The sequence below is a fragment of the Parasteatoda tepidariorum genome, chromosome 3, assembly GCF_982258835.1.
Source record: "Parasteatoda tepidariorum strain Cologne lab strain chromosome 3, Ptep-v5.0, whole genome shotgun sequence".
In the NCBI taxonomy this organism is placed as follows: Eukaryota; Metazoa; Arthropoda; class Arachnida; order Araneae; family Theridiidae; genus Parasteatoda; species Parasteatoda tepidariorum.
This window is the reverse complement of record NC_141757.1, coordinates 61,052,373-61,071,648: the sequence shown is the minus strand read 5'-3', so window position 1 is coordinate 61,071,648 and position 19,276 is coordinate 61,052,373. Positions and strand designations below refer to the sequence as shown.

Here is a 19,276-nt window from a genome sequence, read left to right as displayed (position 1 = left end):
TTTTCTTTTTAATATATGTTGCTTCTATATAAAGTTTCAATAATTTAATATGCTGCATTAAAAATAAAGGAATAATTTTTAATCAAAATCTTTTTTGTTTTTTAATAATTATATGCTCATATGCTCCACAGTTACTAAATATTTCTCCTTAAAATAACTCAAAAATATTCCAAGTTTTTTCCCTAAAAATATATAATTAGAGTGTTGTGCTGCCATCTAGTGGCGTTTCAAAAAATATCAAATCTATCCAAATAACTAGATCTACATTGATTCTAAGACTCATATAAAATGAATTAAATGAACAATTTAATTACATCTGATTATTCTAAAAAAAATTTCTAATAATTATTTATTTATGAATCATCTTTTAACTAAAGCAAATGTGAAATGAAAAAATTACAAACTATTTTATTATAATAATAAAATTAAGGGAAAGTAAAAAGTGAAGCAATAAGTATTATTCAAGTTAATAATCTCAGCATTGGTAATATTAATTAGTAAATAATAATGAAATAAATAATGCTATGAAAAATAATATTAAAAAGTTTAAATATAGCAGAAATATATAATTGCAAATTCCCATTAGAACAAATGTTGGCAAAGGTGTTTGTGCTTATAATAATAAAATATAAATAATTTACTAAATCAAATTAAATATAATAAATAAAATAAATAATAAAAAATTGTTATAATATTAGTCATTATTGTAAATTTAGTAATAGGTTGCATTGCCAAATTTTTCAACAAAAAAAAGCACCTTTTAAGTGCTTAAAAATAATTTTTTTTAGGCACTTTTAAAAAATATCATAATTAGGATCTGCACACTAGTAAAAATTGTTTTCTTCCTCTTGTTGAAAATTCTTCATATATACATTAACAAAATGCAAAATAACTTTCTAAGATTTTACATGATCATAATATAATAATTAGCTTCTGACAGAACTCTTTTCTCGATAATATTAGTCATCGTAAAAACAATTTATACACAATTTTAAACATATTCAATATTGAGTGGCTTATACTACTTTTTAAACAAATAATTACTTCCTTTAATCCTGTAAAAAGTTTTAAATGAGAATTCTAATTAATTTAACTATTGTTTAAAAAGGGCATCGAGTGCATTTTTTAAAATTTACATAAATGTTATTTATAATAGCATATTCCACAAAACATTAACAAGATTAATATTATTGATGATACTGAATTTATAAAAATATGTTAAAATTAAGCAAATTAAGTAAACTTCAGTCTCTCAGGTAAAAAATTTAGGTTTAAAAATCACAATTGATTCTTATATTTATTAAATTAAATGAATAAAAGGGAGATGGAAATTTTGAGGCGATGAAGTTTTGTGATTCTTGACAACTCAAAGGACTTACATGAAAATATGTACGTAGTGAATGGTCCTCAATTCAAACTTGAAAATTATGGTACTGATCTATAAATAGAATAGCGCAAAAGGCCATTAGCTTGCCAATGACGAAGACGCTTCACCAATGATGAAATTAACAAGAGAAATAAAATTTTCCATTAAAATAAAATTTTCCATTAAAATTTGGCAATGTTTAGTTATCCCCAGGTTCAGCGAAAATTTGAAAGATTTTCCGGTCCGATTTCAAAGGGCGGAAAATGAAACCTGAAATTGAGAATATCTTGCAAAATGCAGCAGAGTTGCACATGAGAGTGCAAGAATCCTTCCCGTTGAATACAGGTCAGTATATGCACACATGTGGACCCACAAATATTTCATCAATTATGTAAAATTATCGGAGCTTTCATACGCTACCGACCAACAGTGCGCCAAAATGAATTGTGGTTGAATGAATAGTGAAAACATTAAATAGCACAATGTGAAAACCACGCTTTTTGCATAATTCGTGGCAGAAATCAACATAGTAAAGAAAATATATCTCATTTTGTAGAAAGGAAAAAATATGTACTTTTTAAAAACACCTAATGAAAAAAGCCCTTTAAGGGCTTTTAAAAAACGAAATTGAAAATAAGCATCATTAAGCACTTTTTAAAAATGCTTCGAACCCTGTAGTAATTAATAATAGTTAACAGATAATTTATTTTACAAACAAATACATAACTTTTAAATACATTCATATTTTACAAAAAGCACAGAAGTAAAAATTTTACTGCTAATATTTACAGAGAGAAAAATATTTAAAAAAATAAGAACACCATAAATTTGAAATATCATAAATTTATAATATTAAGGTTAATTATAATAATAAATTTATAATATTAATTATTTTTTGTTTATTTAAACAAATTATCTTATATATAAAGAAAGATTGAGTTCATGAATAAATTAATAACCTTTTCTGATTAGGTCGAATTTTTTATCTCTTTAAATTTTCATATTCAATTGTATTTTGTCCCTATCCTCATAAATTAAGACTAGATCATCACAAAATTAGAAAATACATAGTGCCGAAACGAAATAAATTCTATTAGATTGAAGTTAAACTTGTTCCGTAAATATTAGAAACATCAACAAGACCACAACAACCTTTTTCTTCTCTGTGGAATATTATCACATTTTTTTTTTAAATTAAAAATGCCTCTCTGAATAAATTTAATAGGTACAAAATTATAAAAAAAAATGTCCTGAATAACTGAAAATAATTTTATGTTTGAATTTTCATAAGATGCAGTCTTCACTGATAAGTAGCAGATCCAGCAGAGGTATGTTAATTAATTAATGAAAATATACAAAATCACATAAACATATATATTTTTTCTGAATAATCAAAATTTTAACCTGAGAGACATAGATTTATGACTTCCAAGATATAATTACAGTTACAATCTGAAGATATATAACAAACAATATCCTAAATCTTTAAAGTAACAATCTTTTTTAAACCTTCAATTTAAATAACACAAAATTATGAAAACTAATATTGCATACCATTTAAGAAAATATAATTTTTGATTGGAAAGTACATATCTGTGCAGTTTAAATTTACAACTTTATCAATAATCTTTATTTCTAATTAACATTGACCAAATTTTTTAAAATAACTGTATTTCTAAACCTTTTGAATTCCACGGGATATTTAGAAAGAAATATAATGGTGATAGCAAATAAAAGATGTGCTGCTGATCAATACATTTAACTGCTCAAATTCAGTTAGTTTTTTTTGCTGCAGATAAAATTTTATTAAATATACCCTACATATACTTATTGCTGCTATGAATTGTCGTGAAGGTAGAATATGCCGAACATTTGCGAAGAGATCCATATTTAAAGGACTCACGGACACCCCACACCACAGATATTATAAGAATAATTTGTTTCTAAGATTAAAAATTTAAAAATTTTTTTTCTTGAATCATTTTAGGTGAAATTAAAAAATAAGATACACTTTAACATTTTTTAATGATCATTTCAAGGATTGCAAGATTCTGCCACAGAAGGAAAACCATGGAAAAAACTGTCTCAAAAGAAAAAAAAAGTTTCTTCCAACTAAAATAAGAGAAATAGAAGATACTCAAAATTTTTGAAAGCTAAGGTGGGAGGTAGGCTTATATTCAGATTCACTAACTTTGAAAAATTTCAGAAAAACATCGTCAACAGAAATACTCCTCCTTTTATCGAACATTCGGGATAATCAGTAAATATCAAGAAACTTACATAAAAAAACACAAAATAATAGCTGAAAATGGAATGCCTAAATATAAAAATTGAAAAAGAAACACATAAAAAAGACAATTTGGAAGGGATATACTATAATTGTTTTTAACCTTCTTATTACGTATTGGGAAAGCCTATATTTCTTTTACTCACACTGCAACCGTTACTAGACCTACCCTTATTATAAAAGAGATACATTTTTATTTCTAAACGTAGCAGGAATGCATTTTTAATTCCAAGCATACCAAGCATTTTTGGAAATTTTGCTGAATGTTAAATGAATAACAGAAACTATATGGTAAGATTTTTTAAGATTTAGAACTACATCTAAAATTAAATTTCTTTTCTTTATTAAATAGCAAAACTTATTAAATTTCATAGGACAAAAAAATTTGATTTATTATGTATTACGCAGAAGTTTCAAAAACTTAAAATAACTTGAAAAAAAAAAATTAAAATAATAGATTTGATGCAGTTTAAAAAAAAAAAGTAATTTTCAAACAGAAAAAAAAAGTAATTTTCAAACAAAAAACTAATGTTTTAAAATATGCAACATTTTAATATGGTACATATTTCAAAAACAAAAACTATTTGTTTATTTTTATTATAATTTGATAAAAATAAACATATTCATGCTGTTAAAACAGGCAAAGAGTATCAATAACAGATTTTGCAGTAGTTAAAAAAAAAAAAAAACATTCTTTTTGAAAATAATTTTTGAAGTAGTTTACATATACCAGATATACATACATATATGTACTACTTAAGTAAAAACAAAATGAATCGCAAAAGAATAAAAGATATGATTCATAATTTCTAGATTACTTTGTGTGAAACATTTAATTATAGTGTTTCCAGCATAACTAAGAACTGAACAACTCAGAATAGTTTGAGATCAATAAATAGAGAGTTTATACAGTACAGTAGCATTGGAAAAAAATAATAAATAAAAAAACAGCATAAGATAGTTAATATTTTCTCATAGCAATATTTAATTAAAATTTGTAATCAAGGGAATTAAATTAGGACTTCAATAATCTTAAAACAGAAACACAGTGAATAAGCAGCTTAAAATTTTTGTACTAAAGTAATTTAGTAGATGATACATCAATTCAACATTATAATATAAAAAATTGTTGAATAATTTTTTCAAAAATAACTTTTATTGAATTTTCAAAAAGTTTGAAATAATGAATCTTTCAGAAAAGGAAATATATCTGAGCATATATAATGTTATCAGACAGCCCCCAGGTTAGAACTATTGAATTTTGCAATTTTTATTAGCATTATTAATTAAAATAAAGGGATGATGGAATCGAAAAAAACAAATCTTACGATTTTTCAAATTGTTTTAAAAACCCTATTTGTATTCAGAGAAAATGAGATGTTATAAACACACACAAAAATGAGGAATATCAGGACAAAAAGTTAAAAATCAGGAAATAATAGTATTTATCAAAAAAATCAGGACAACTTCAAACCCTGCAATCACAATTTAACAGTAAAATGTAACAGAAAAATTTACAATGTTTTCACAAGCCTATTTCATACATTGAAAATTAGAAATATGTTTAAAAAAAGCAATGAAGACGTATTTACATGTTTTGTATTTCAAATAAAAATATGACATAACCTATCTGGCACATCTTCAAAATTCTTTGCTGAATACACCAAAAGATTGATTTTAAGTGTACAACAGCAGAAATGTCTTCAAGCAGTAAAAAAGACGTTACTATTACGAAAGCTAAGCAAACCAAATTTAAAAAAAAAAATTTGTCATTTGCTGAAGAAAATTTCAGCTTTTTCTGTAAATAATAAATGTGCATATTTTGAAAAGAATTTTTTGTTGTTATTTTGCATGCTTATGAATGCTTAATAGCTTGATACTTCAGTTCTTTGTTGCCAATAGAAAAGAAACGTCATCAGCTTTATAAAAATATGCATACATAATAGTAGTGTTTAATATAATAAAGATATCAAAACAAAATAACCAAAAGTAATATTTCATAATAACTTATTTTAATTAAACTGTTTGACTGTATGGTATGGACAAACTGAAACTAATAATTAAATATCTTTTCCAAAACAAATTTGAAATAAGCTATAAGATAAGTTTTAAAACCTTGTTGAATTAGATAATTTACAAAAGAAAAACTGTAATGAAATACAGTAGGGAACCGATTATCCGGAGCGATCGGGACCATTGCTATTCCGGATAACTGATTTTTCCGGTTTTCTGAATCGCTTCAAAAAGTCGTGTTTTTATTGTTAAACCCAACTGATAAAAAATAAATATTTGGAAATAATCTTAAAAAGAAGAAAAAACGATGAAGTAATATACTAATGATTATTTCCAAAATGATGGTAAGGTAAACATCTTTAAAAAAAGAAAGAAAAATACTAAAATTTTATGAGGAAGAAAACATTTTTTTAAGAAAATGGCAGGAAAATTTACCGAATTTCATTCTGGTTTTTAGGTTTTCCGGTTTACTGATTTCCGGATAACGGGTTCTGCACTGTATTTGAGTTTATGTTTGAATGTAAAGAAAATTTAAAAAAAATAAAAAAATTCACAGATACAAAAATAGATAGTATTATAAATCAGACATGATTAAGAAGTTTTCAACCAATCCTATCAGGTATTATACCTGATTATAGAACAAAATTTTACAATAAGTATGCACACTCACAAAGTAAAATTAATATAACCCCGCATAATTTTAATATGATGTCTTTTTAAATGAATATAACCCTTATATTTATCAACCCTTTATAAGACTTGAAATGGGATGTAAACATGCTGACTAAATGACTTATAAACTTGTTTAACATTTGGTGCTTTTTCACCTCAATAGAGCTTTTTGCTTTGTAAGACATTAGAGAAGTGTTCGAAAGATTTAGTGAATCTATACTAAAATTGTAATTTAAAGAAAACAAAGAATAAAAGAAATAGTAGACAAGTCATTTGGCCAATGTGTTCATTAGCAATACTAACGCTTAATTTGCTATACCATTAATTTGCAAATATGTAACACAAATTAATACAAATCCCACATGCTTTTTAGCCATAAGAAATCAAATTAGATGCACAAGCAGGATAACTTCCGCTTGATAAATCTTAGTTGATTTTGAACTGGTTCAGAAACATTAAATTAATTGGTCATGTAGTTTTGGCAACTGCAATCCAATAACCTAAATTATTATTTCTAATTGATATAACATCCATTTAAATTTTATGTTAAAAGTTCTATTAGATAGATTGAAAATATAGCACTGAGATATCCCCACAATTCACAAAATTTAAAGTATGATTATACATATAAAAAGTCAGCAACAAAAGCATAAGAAGCATTAGATTAGGGGTGCACAACCTGCGATCCGCTAACTATCAATGTGCGGCAAGGGCAACCTGAACAAAATAATAATAAAAAAATAATTCTAAATTTTTTTTCTCCGAAAAATTAAAAAAAAAATAGAAATTTGAAATTGCACATTTAAGTTTTTGATATACCCAATCTCAATTAATGTAATTTTTCAATCATTTTTTTTTAAATGGTAAATGCTATGGATTTATACATAGTTTTAAAAATCCCAATATTTTAAATTCAACACTATTATGATACACGGATTTTGAATTTTAATTATCTCTTTTGACGCTAATCGTAAAAAATATGCCAATTTCGTCCAAAATCCAATGATTTTTTGGTAGTTATTGTAACACATTTTCACATAGTTTCTGAAATTACAATTTTTTAAATATGTTTTCACATCTTGAAAGTTATGAAATGCTTTATTTGAGCAAACTTTATTGCAAATCTAGATTACTTTTGATTCTTTTCTTGGGCATTATTACTACACATTTCCGCATGGTTTTTAAAATTTTGATATTTTTAGCACAATGTTATTATGAATCACGAGTAACAAATCACTAATTTAAATAACCATTTTGTGCCAATTTTATTACAAATCAAATTATTTATCAATCGTTATTTTGTCAATTATTGCTACAGATTTCTACAAGGTCTTGAAAGTTCCGATATTTCTTATACACTATTATGACACCTTCATTTTGAATTAGACATTTAAATATATCCCTTTATTTATGCCGATTTAATCGTAAATATAGAGGGATTTTAATAATTTTTTCAGTAGTCGTTACTATGCTTTTCCTTGCAATTAAAAAAATATTGATATTTTTAATAATTTAAATTCACGGCACCCGAGTATTGAATCGTGCATTAAAATAATCACTTTCTGCATACTCTATTTTAGCCAATTTTAACATAAAAATAAAGAGTTTTTCCAGAACATTTTGTTTTGCCATTATTGCTGCATTTTTACTTGTGTTTTTGAATATCCGGACAAGTTTTCTCGCAATTTAAGAATCATACATCTCGATTCGTATTTACACGATTTAAAAACAATACAGCGCATTTTTTATTAACGCAATTTAAAATTCACGTATAGCAATCCGTATTCAAGGGATTTAAAAATAAAGTATCGTTATTCATATTCACGCAATTTAAAAAATCAGGAAAGGAAGAGCATCATCTGGGACAAATTCCCAAACTGATTAAATTATTTGATTAAGTTCAATACTGCCCACAACAGCAGCTTCTGTTGAAAGAATGTTTTTCAAAATAAATTTGGAATGTTCAAAATTAAGTTTCATGTTAAAAAAAGTATTGGTCATAAAGAGTTGTAAACTAGTATCTTAATAGTTTTTTTATTATTAACTATTAAGGAAAATAGTTCCTTCAAAATTAATAATTTTCTTTCCTTCTTTTGTTTCTCTCATAATTTATTTAAAATAAATGTTTTAAAGTTGAAGTATATTCCTTAATAAATGTTGAATCTTGCTTTGAGCGGAAAGGGCATTGATTTAATTTTAATCATTTTTACCCCTATAAACTTTCTTTTAATCACAGAATTTGATTTGCATTTATTTTAATAACTAGAATAATTTTTTTAAAAAAATCTAATTCTATGTACAAATTTTTTAATGTTAAAATTTATGCTTAAATGGACTTTTGCATTATGTAATGTGATAAAAAAAACACGAATTTTCCCATGCTTTTAATTATTTCAAATCATCTAAATTTTTTTTTCTTCTGATAAATTGATTCTGATTCTGTTTTATTTTCTAATTATTTAGTTTCGCAGTTTCAAGTTTTAAACATTTAAAAGGATTTAATTTTATGCAAACATGTTACAAGGTTAACTGAGAAAAAAAGAAAAGAATTTAGTGCATAGAACAATGCTTATACAACAATTACTGCCTACAATTATTGTCAACATGTCTTGTCTAAATACTTTGGCATGCGACCCTTTGTTAGACTATCTGCTACGCATATGGCACTTCACTCAAAAAGGTTGTGCACCCTTACATTAGCTCATTAATGTTACTTACAAAAATTTGTTTACAATTAAAAATTATAAATGATTTTAATTTTTTATGGGAAGGATTTTATAATTTTGCAAGCATTTAAAATAAATAATATTCAGAAAAAAAGTCTCAATATAATACAGATAAAATTGCTGTACTTACAATGCCTGCATAATACTGGGGTTAAGAAGAAGACATTAATGAGGCTATGTTGATAAAAAGGACGCCTTAGTATTTGATTTCCAGTAGCTGCAAAGGAAAAATAAATTTTAGTAAAACTAATCTCATTTTATACTTTTATAAGGACTGTTAAAAAAAAAAAAAAACTGAAATTTTAATAGGCAACAAAGCAAAATTTAGCGGTTATTGTGCACATACTGATCATGACCCCAACACCAGTGTTGAACATTGAAAAATAAGCACATATAGGTAAGAGTTTCCAGACTTTATTCTGGGTTAAAATAACAGAAAACGTTGAGCAATGTTACGGCACCAAAGTTTGTCCAAAGCTCAGGATTTCTCCAGTGGAAACATTCTGCAAAATCAGAGAAGTGTTTGAGGATGAAAGGCTGAACATTACGCAGATCTTGTACTTGAAGTTTCTGGATGTCAAGACCCTACCAAAACATGTTTCACTCTCCAATAATGAGTGACCATATTTGTAGCAGTTGTAATGCACTTTTATCTGTGTGTTGCCCATTGCTTTGTCCAATAACACTTGTTTAAAATTATGGGAATTGTTTTTGCTTAAGATTCCATAGCTTTAATAAAATAGAATGCAATAAAATCAATCAACTTTTTCCTGTTATTTTATCTCAAAATTGAAACCTATAACTAATAACATGCTAACACTTTAACAATGTGACACTGACTGAATGTGCACTAAGGTTATGGAAAAACATTTTCCATGCATAGTTAAGCCCTACATCCCAAAAATTGCTTATATTGTCAATTAAAATTATGATAAGATATTTCTATCGAACATGCTTTTAAAAAAATTTTTCTTTAAAATCATGCAGAATTTCGTAGCAATAAGCATTGAAAAACAAAATAGACTTACAATGGAATCTGAGCAAATTTAATGCATTAAAAAGTGATGACTCAGATTTGCAACTCAAAATTTTCAACATATTTTACTTTTTGAGAAAAAAAAAACTCTGTGTTTGACAAAAATCTGTGTGTGTTCACCCAATTTATGCTGAAAAACATCGCTAGTAGTACAGAAAAGTCTCCCAATAGTCACCTTTCCCTGAAAATAGTTGCTTTTTTAGCCTTTTAAAGCAAATCAAGTTGGTCGAAAATAGTTGCAAATAGTCGCATGTAGCAATCCTGTTATAATATAAGGCTTGATTATAATAGTAGTTATATTACAGTAACAGTAAAAAATATATCCACAAAACAGACAGGTAGAAAATGAAGAAAAATTTTTATTTTAGAATTATTTATTTATCTGTTATAGACTACAAAATTTATAATAAATATGGAAATATTATTACAATTACTTTTGATCACCAAAACATTTTTTCTGGATTTTTGAAATTACTATTTAAACTTAATAGAATGTAAGGATGTAAATAGTATAGGGATATTTTTTCATAATGAATATAATACTAACATTTGGCATTAAAATATTTCACACATAACAAATATTCTAGAAATGAACCAATTACTAAAATTTATAGTCAGTTCTAAGGTTGACTAAATCAACCAGTAGTATAAAATTGCAAGCACTATCTAATTTTTCTTTTTAACATGTTACAGACTGAACACTAACACTCTAATTAGGCAAAAATTCTAATACTATTTACAAGAAGTTAAAATAACTTCTGTGGAAGAAGTTATTTAAACTTGAAGCTAAAGAAAAATTTAGATTAGGTTTACGAAATTTTGCAACACAATGACTAACATATTTAAATGCAAAAATAAAATGAAAACTAAACTTTATTAAAATTCTTAACTAGTAGGTTATAAATTTATTCAAGATTATGGAAAAGCATGTGTATTCAATTAAAAGAACGTTTATGACCGTACAACATAAGGACAATTTAAAAAAAAATATATTAAAAATTATAGTTTTAAAAGTTTGAAAAATCAAAATTAACTTAATATTTTGCAGATAGCTAGAAATTCAAAGCTAAGAATAGAGAAGTTAGGAAAACCATTGTTTAGAAAGCAAAAGTCCACAGTAGGTTGCAGCCCCATAATAGTTATAAGATTCAAGTCATTAAACTCATTGTATAATAACTTTTTCATACAAACCTGGAGAGCCAAGATAACCTGAATCGTTAGTCTCTTCAATATTCCTTGTGGCAATTTCTGGACGAGGAACAGGCCTTTGGGGTACAGGAGTAGGTGGTACGAGCAATTCTGTTCTCAAATATTCGACAAAAGTTCCAGGAAAATATCCACATTCATTTGTTCTTTGATTTCTACCCAAAATCCATCCTTCAGGATTCTCTTCTGTGCCTTCAAGAGTAAACTGGAATGGTTTTTTCACTTCAAGAATATCACCAACTTCAAGTGAAATTTCTGAATCATCACTTCTGCTGTATTTATACTGTGATCTATAAAATACTATTTCACCCATTAGAGAACTTTTTGTATGAACCCCTGGTGAAAGTTACTCTAGTGGTGGAGAAAATAGTTCATAGCATCGCAAGGAGTATTTCATCATTTAAGGTGAGAGAATATCATAGAATCATTTTGACAAGGAAGAGTTTAGAATATACAAATCTTGACAAACACATATCTTCAAATTTAAACCTGAAAAAAAAAATGAGAAATATGTATATTATATAATACTGTAAATATAAGTATTTTAGTTTATTGAACACACATATAACCCATTAATTATCAAACGGAACTGAATTTCAAAGTTAGACGTCGTTATTTTTCCACACAGGTTTAAAAAAGCTGTTCTTCCTTATGTTATTTAAAGGTATTCTCTGAAGAAGCTCCTGTATCTTACACTAGAACTAGAGCTTTAATTTTACACTATACTAACTGTAAAGAAATGTCTAAACTTGGCAAAAGAATTAATACATTTGTAAATTTATTATTTTTTTTCAACCTCTTTACCCTTTGAAAAAATAATAGTAAATCTGAAATTTTTATTTTTACATTTTCTAAATTATCAAACTTTTTTGTAATGTACTGAAGTGGATATAAATTATGGTGAGCTAGGCAGGTAGCACATAAGCAAGAAAGAAAAGAGGAAAATTCTATGCGTAAGACCATTTCAGAGTATAAAGGTGAATCAGAAACTTTTTCTATGTGCAAGAGTATTTATAGATAGAAAATGCAGTCAAGTTTTTTATATGCACAACTATTTGGGAAGACTGTTTGTCGAACCACCATTGGGCTGAAAAATCACAAATTTGACAAAATTTTTTCACTAAGATAAAAATGATTAAAATAAATAAATAATTCGTTATTTTTGCATATTTTTATGAGTCTAAACAGCATAGTCTAAAGAGCATATTCAAATATTAGATCATAAAATCATTTCATCTTTACAAAACTGTGTCTTTTCTAGTCAGTTTGCACCATTTTCATAATTAGTATAAAAAGCACTGGTTATAGATGGACAAAACTTAATCTAACACTAATTAGTAACCATTACCAACTCAAAATAATAACAAAAATAGCATAATTTTTGTCAAAAAGATATTATTTCATATGAAAAAGAAAACTCCTTCAATATTCAAACTGTTCCAGGTAGGGAAATTCCTTTGCAAATGTGCCTAAATAGCACGGCAGCAATTAGATTAACCGTCAGGTTTTATTTAATCTTTAAGCTACACAACTTTTACAATTTCAAAGGATAATTTGTGTTAAATAGTTATAAAATGACATTCAGGTTTTACACAGAGAAATATTCAAAGCACTATTATGATAATAATAATAAAATAAAATCATAACGTTAGGCTTGGTAGCAAAATTAACGCGACATGGCAGTAGATACAATGTCACATTAATTATGTTTATATATTTTTGCCCTCCAAACAAAAATTACTACTTATAGTTAAAATTACTAATCACGGGTTCTGCAGATCAATACAGAAATTTATACTATTGCGATTTTACAATTAATTTATGCACTTAATTTATACACAGTAATATATGTCTTTTTCTTCTAAATGAGATATTTCTATATCGGGGCCTATTCTTACCAACTTAAATACACAAATGATACTCCTTAATTCATGTAATTGAAATAAATTAAAAAAAATATGTAGTGTCGTGCCACTTGATGTAGGAATTTACTTGTCTTCTGGATTGGGCTGATCAAAGTGGTCACCCATCTGTTAGCCATTGCTATTAATTCTTTATTATGGTTATATACCGAGAACCGTGTTTTACAATTCTGGACATTAGGCTCGTAAGAAAAACAAAAATTGTTGTAGGCGCCCAAAATACAAGAAACATTTGACATAAAAGAATATTGCAAGTTACTTTACATTCAATAACATGCTGTTGCTTATAAATTGATTTAAGTCCTCACAAACTTTGAATATTTTTTTTTACCCCTACCTACAATACCATACATTATATCGCATTTTATTCTTCACTTTTACAAATATATAATTTATAAATAACGGCTATGATTTATTATTAAATATAGTTCCATACACTATGAGTCTCATAATTTGTATAATTCAAATAAATAATAGAAAGTTTCAAAATAGGAATGGACTTATTTTTGATTTAATCACAAGTCAGATATCTTGAACAACCACCCTTCCCTTTCCATCATAATACTTAAAACATAATCTTAAATATGACAGAGTTAACTAAATATGGAATTAGTAGATTGAAACAAATTGTACATTATGCGATCGTGACTGGAATTCAGCAGGATATTTAAAATAAAATAGTAAATCCTGAAAAAGATAATACATATTATAAACCAACAAAAAAATAGGCTTTATTTATAAAGAATTCTACGGTTTATGGTCAAATGTCAAAAGTTTGTGAAAGTTGATTTGGAATTTTGAAAAATTAGAAGAAATCAATTAAGATTGCATACAAGTCTTAAAAGAAAATAAGATCATTCTGATGATTAAATCAATTTTTTAGAAAACCTTCAGCTATTTAATTCTTTAGTAAAACTAAAACTAGCTTACTTTAAAACAGAACATAAACATCGGTACCCCCATTTCTGTAAAAGATAAAATTGAGTTGTCTTGAACATTCCATTCAAAAAAACTCTATTTAAGCCACGATAGCCAAAAGAGGAGATCGCTATAATGAAAAATACCAAGAAAAACAACTTTTACTTCCATTAAAGGTTTATTCAGAGTTGTAAGCTAGGCGTGAATCATTCTAGTGAAGAAGTAGGAAGTACGTTGGTTTCTGTCTTGATTTTCAAATAGATTAAAATTTTTTTAAGTTAGGAAACTATGTGGAACTTGACTTCATTAAACATAGTTTGAAAAGAAAGCGCCATGGAAAATTTTTAAAAAATAGTTTTAACAATTAAATACGAAAAATATCAGGAAAAGAAAAAAATCGTAGTACAATCTTATGCAACTGAAAAGAGGAGAGGGAGGGGAAAAGGCATGAAACCGGTCTTTTCCCCAGATGGATTATTCTTAAAGATAACTTAAATATTTACTATATTTTTCTCTAAATTATTTTTTTTTCTTTCTGAAATTATACAATTTGTTTTTACTCCATTCAGGAAAAATAATATCTTATCTATAAGTTAAAACTATTTAATTTGGTCCATGCTATAACTTTTTTTCTAAACTATTTGAAATTTTTAGCAGTCTATTTTTTTTGAAGTTCAAAGGGTTAAATATTCGCGATCGCAATGCTCGAATACCGCATCTGGGGCTTCCGCTTCCATAGCTTGACCCTTCCCTCTCCACCTCATCTCCGTTGTATAGGAATATACTGTGATATTTTCACCTTTCTTAGTATTTTTCGTATTTAAATGTCACAAATATTTTTTTAAAATTTCAACAAAGCTCTTTTGGAACTATGTTCAATGCAGTTTTCAGTTCAATGTAGTTTCCTGACTTAAAAGTTTTTAATCTATTTGAAAATGCAAAGAGTTGTCATAAGTAAAGAGTTCTGCTCTACGCCACCTGTAGCCAATTTCGATCACCAATAGTTAGATATGATTAAAATAATATAAGTTTTTTAAATATTTTAAAATTAATGTATGTGATAAAACAGTCAATATTTAGAAAATGGGAGTTTTATCACATTTAATAACAAAATAGATGACTTCCGATTTGTTCAAGAATTAATATTTCTCTGAGAATTCAAATTCTGAATATAAAATATAATAAATTTATTTCGCACTCTCACAAAATTTTACTATAATGAATGAAATATTTAAAATAATAGAAAATAAAGAAACTAAGAGTTCAAATAGCAATTAGATTATCTTATTAAAACGTAGAAATTTTAAATTTAGTCATTTGAAAAATATTTAATATGTTACGCTTGTTTACTTTCAGTTCTGGTAACACATCACTCAAATATTTAAATGCTTTTAAGATATATTTTTAAAGCTTTCCAACGAAAAAATTATTTAAGTTGAAAATAATATTTGCAATCTATTTTCATTTCTGCAAGGTGAGCATACTTAATAAAATTAAATTTGTCAAACCTCCCTTTGAAGAAAAAAATGAAACATATTTGCTTTACATAGTTAATAAATAATATCATGTAAAATTTGTAACAAATGAATAAATAAATTAATTTTATACTTACCTGACACAATCTGCTCTTTTCGTTTGGATTCCATTTATCTCTGCCAATTCTATGCAGCCATATTTTCCGTCGTTTTTCATTGCAATTTTTATCAAGTAAGTGATATAATTTAAGGCTCAAATTTGACTTATTTGAAGACCCGAATGTGTAACAACCATTCATTATTAATTTAAAAGTATGTAACAAAAAAGTAAAAAGAAAAGCGAAAATAAAAATAACGAATCTGGCGGAATGATACTTCGCCGTTTAAACTGGTACGCAAAATGGCGACAATTTACCCACGTGATTTGCGACATCCAAGCGTAATCGAAAACGTCGCAAAGGTCGCAAGGAATAGAGTGACGCTAATTTATCTAGGCAATCCAGAGGTTTACGATGTGGGGCAGTAGGTCAATGCATCATTTCTGATAGTTCTACACCTATATCTTCCGTTTCTTATTTGTTTAGATTGCGCATTATAATTTAAAGAAAGCCACGCTAAGATTAAACTTTAAAATATTCGTATTTTACACATTCTGGAGAGTAAATGTGAAAGCTTTCCCAAGTAGCACCTAATATTAGATAACATCAGAAAACCAGTAAAACCTAACGTTTTGCACAACTTTCTAATATTAGGAAGATACAAAAGGTCGCTGTCTTCTCTGCATTACATTACATTAGATTCTATACAAACTAATATTATCTAGCGTTCGTCATAACATTATTTTGCATTCGTTTTTCGATTAATATTAGATTTGTTATTTTCTAATATTATCTTGCTTACATTTTATTTTTGGAGTTAAGCGAGGGGAAGATTTGGATGGTAGTAGAATAATTCAACAATATAATTTAACCAAATTTCCTGTTTTGCTGTGAAACAGTAAAACATGGAACAATAGTTTTGTAATGTCATTACACGTATTATTCACTTAGCAATGCAGAAACACCAAATAAAATTTTATTACCAAATTCAGATACCATCCATTTTCCTCCCTCTTATTCCAAAGTATATTTTGTGTCCAGTTGATTTTTTGGAATAAATATTTCAAATTTAATTAAGAAATAATACCTGAGTTCCTAAACTTTTATTGATGTTTGTTTTTTCTTCTGTTCTTTATGAAATGAGTTTTTTGATAAATTTTATAACTTTAATCATTTCTAAGTGCTTATTTTTAATTTTAAATGTCTTCCTTTTTTTTTCTTCCTTTTTTTTAGGAAATGAAGCTATTTAATCCATCTGGCCAATTTTATTAACTCTAGTCATCTCTCATTTTACTCTAGCCATTTGTAATTTCACAATTATCATTTATCTGTATTAAATATTCACAAACACATAATTGCATGCGAGAATGATATAAAAAAAGTATAAAATTTTTTATACTATCTTTTAAAAACTGCCTTTAGTATGAATAATCAAAACTTGAATACAATCAATTACTCTTTTGAGAACGCTGCTACGACAAAATAGATTTTTTTCAAAAACAATTTCATTGCCTGTATTTTCCTGATTATAGACTATGTGTTATGAACATAAAAAAAGTAGGTGTTACTTGAAAACATTTTAAGCAAAAATTTTTATAAAATGAAAATTCAAAAAATTGAGCAGAAGCAGGAGTTTCTGGTATTGATGAATTAGCCATAAAAGGACTATATTATGTATTTAAAAAAATTGATTCCACAAAGAATATACAGTACCTTACAGATGAAAATTTAAACAAGATTCTTTCCTAAATTGATTAAAAATTTTTTTTTTACTATAATGTAAATGTTCTTTAGCTAATTAAAATATTAAGCCAAAGAAATTTTTACTACTATCACTATTTTATTATTAAATTATTTTAAACATGATAAAAATAATATATATATACTTCTTCTCTCAAATTTTAAGCGAATAATTCAAAATCAAAGTAATAAACACACTGCTAGTATTATAAATAATCATAAGCTAAGGTTAATGTTTAACGACGATGTTAAAATAAAATTGCTTTCGATAGCTTGAAAATGTAAAAGTAACCAAATTTTAAATATATATTTAACTGTTTTTATGATACTTAAACAACACTGTAAAACATTTTCAAACATTATATCTTATTAAGTTTTATGAATGAGCATATCATATCTGCCGACCTCCATTTTCTAAAATTCTGAAGATTCATTACCGAGCTGCAGAATAAATTACACACTGCAGTAGTTAAGAATAAAAAATAAAAAAAATCATGGCAAACATTATTTCACAACATAATCATTTTATTTTAAAACAACACACAGTATGAAAATAAACTTCATTCAATTATAAGAGAAATATAATCTTACCATCATTGTTTCATATGAACAAAGGAAAATCTTTTCGTAAAATACAAGCTAAAAATACATATTTGTCAAAAAATTATTTTTATTTTTTATTATATAATTGAACAGTTGAACTACGTGCTTTTATTACATTATTATTTTTAAGTAAAAAAATTTCCGAGATTTACAGCTATTTCATGTAGTTTTATTCATTCATTTGCAAGTTTTTGTTTACTTGCAACTATATTTCCGAGTGATAAACCGGGGAATCTTCAAATTTTTTTTTTTCCTTTTTTATAAAAGAGATTTTATAAAAGAGAGCATTTTATAAAAGAGATTTTATAAAATGCTCAGCAATAGTTGATAATGTGTATATGACACAAACACACACAGTAAAGATGAATCACACAGGTATGCGCCTTTCTTCAAGCATTTACACAACAACCAATAAGAGGACTTTCATCTCTTGACAGATTTGAAGTGCACGTTGTGGCATATACACAGCAGTAGTTTTGTTTTCTGGCAGGATCAAACTTACGGCCCCCAGTTTTCTACCAGAGTGCGTCATTTTCCATTTGCAGTGTCCCGCATCCCATCTCAAAGTTAATTGCGAAGTTGTTTAGTTTTACAATTGAAATTACAAAGTTGTTTAGTTTTTTTTTAAAAGGCTGTTTTATTCACACGGGGTGCGATTATAAAATCCAGTGACGTTCAACGACCAGCTCTCCTGTTTGGCATTTTCTTAAATAAATCAGAACTTGACTCTTGACTTTTTCCAGTTCAGGTAACAGATTTTAAGAAAAATAAAAGCATGCAGTATTATTTCGACCAACTACAAGCAAGAGGAAAGTCTCCAAAAAAAGAGGACAAGTCGTTAAAAGGCACTGGGTTGTAAATTAGCACATGGGGCTAATGTGGACAAGCTAGGGGCTAGTATGGATAAACTTGGTACCTTATTATGTTGCAATTTATTTTCAGATCAAAAAGATATACCTACAGCCAACATGAAATCAATTGCAACATAAGTCTTATTGGAGATGAGAATAAATATAAACGTATATTAATTAAAATATTTATTTGTAATAGAGCATTTCACTTTACCAAGAAAGACATTTTGTACATAAATCATTCAATTTTGTACATAAATCAATAAATAATTATTCAATTTGATTTACTTGATAGCATGGAGCCCATTTTGCTGTCTTATAGGTCTCGCCTAAAAGTTTCTCCCCTACCTGAATGATTGATGG

At 26.6% G+C, this 19,276-nt stretch overlaps 1 protein-coding gene across 3 annotated transcripts in view; it reads right to left on the bottom strand.

Annotated features, from left to right (window-relative positions):
• The window catches only part of LOC107439742 (phosphatidylinositol 3-kinase regulatory subunit alpha), a 102,148-nt gene extending 87,867 nt beyond the window's left edge, over positions 1–14,281 (bottom strand). Inside the window, exons 1-3 of one of the 3 annotated variants that reach the window (XM_043044325.3) lie at positions 14,159–14,281; positions 11,292–11,795; positions 9,195–9,281 (exon numbers count right to left, since the gene is read on the bottom strand). In XM_043044325.3, the coding sequence (XP_042900259.1) occupies positions 9,195–9,281; positions 11,292–11,619 (415 nt within the window). In that variant the 5' untranslated portion in view covers positions 11,620–11,795; positions 14,159–14,281. Of the gene's footprint in view, positions 1–9,194; positions 9,282–11,291; positions 11,796–13,861 lie in introns of all 3 variants that reach the window. The other 2 variants (XM_043044326.3, XM_043044328.3) reach the window with 2 other exon arrangements.
• Between the last annotated feature and the right edge of the window lie 4,995 nt (positions 14,282–19,276).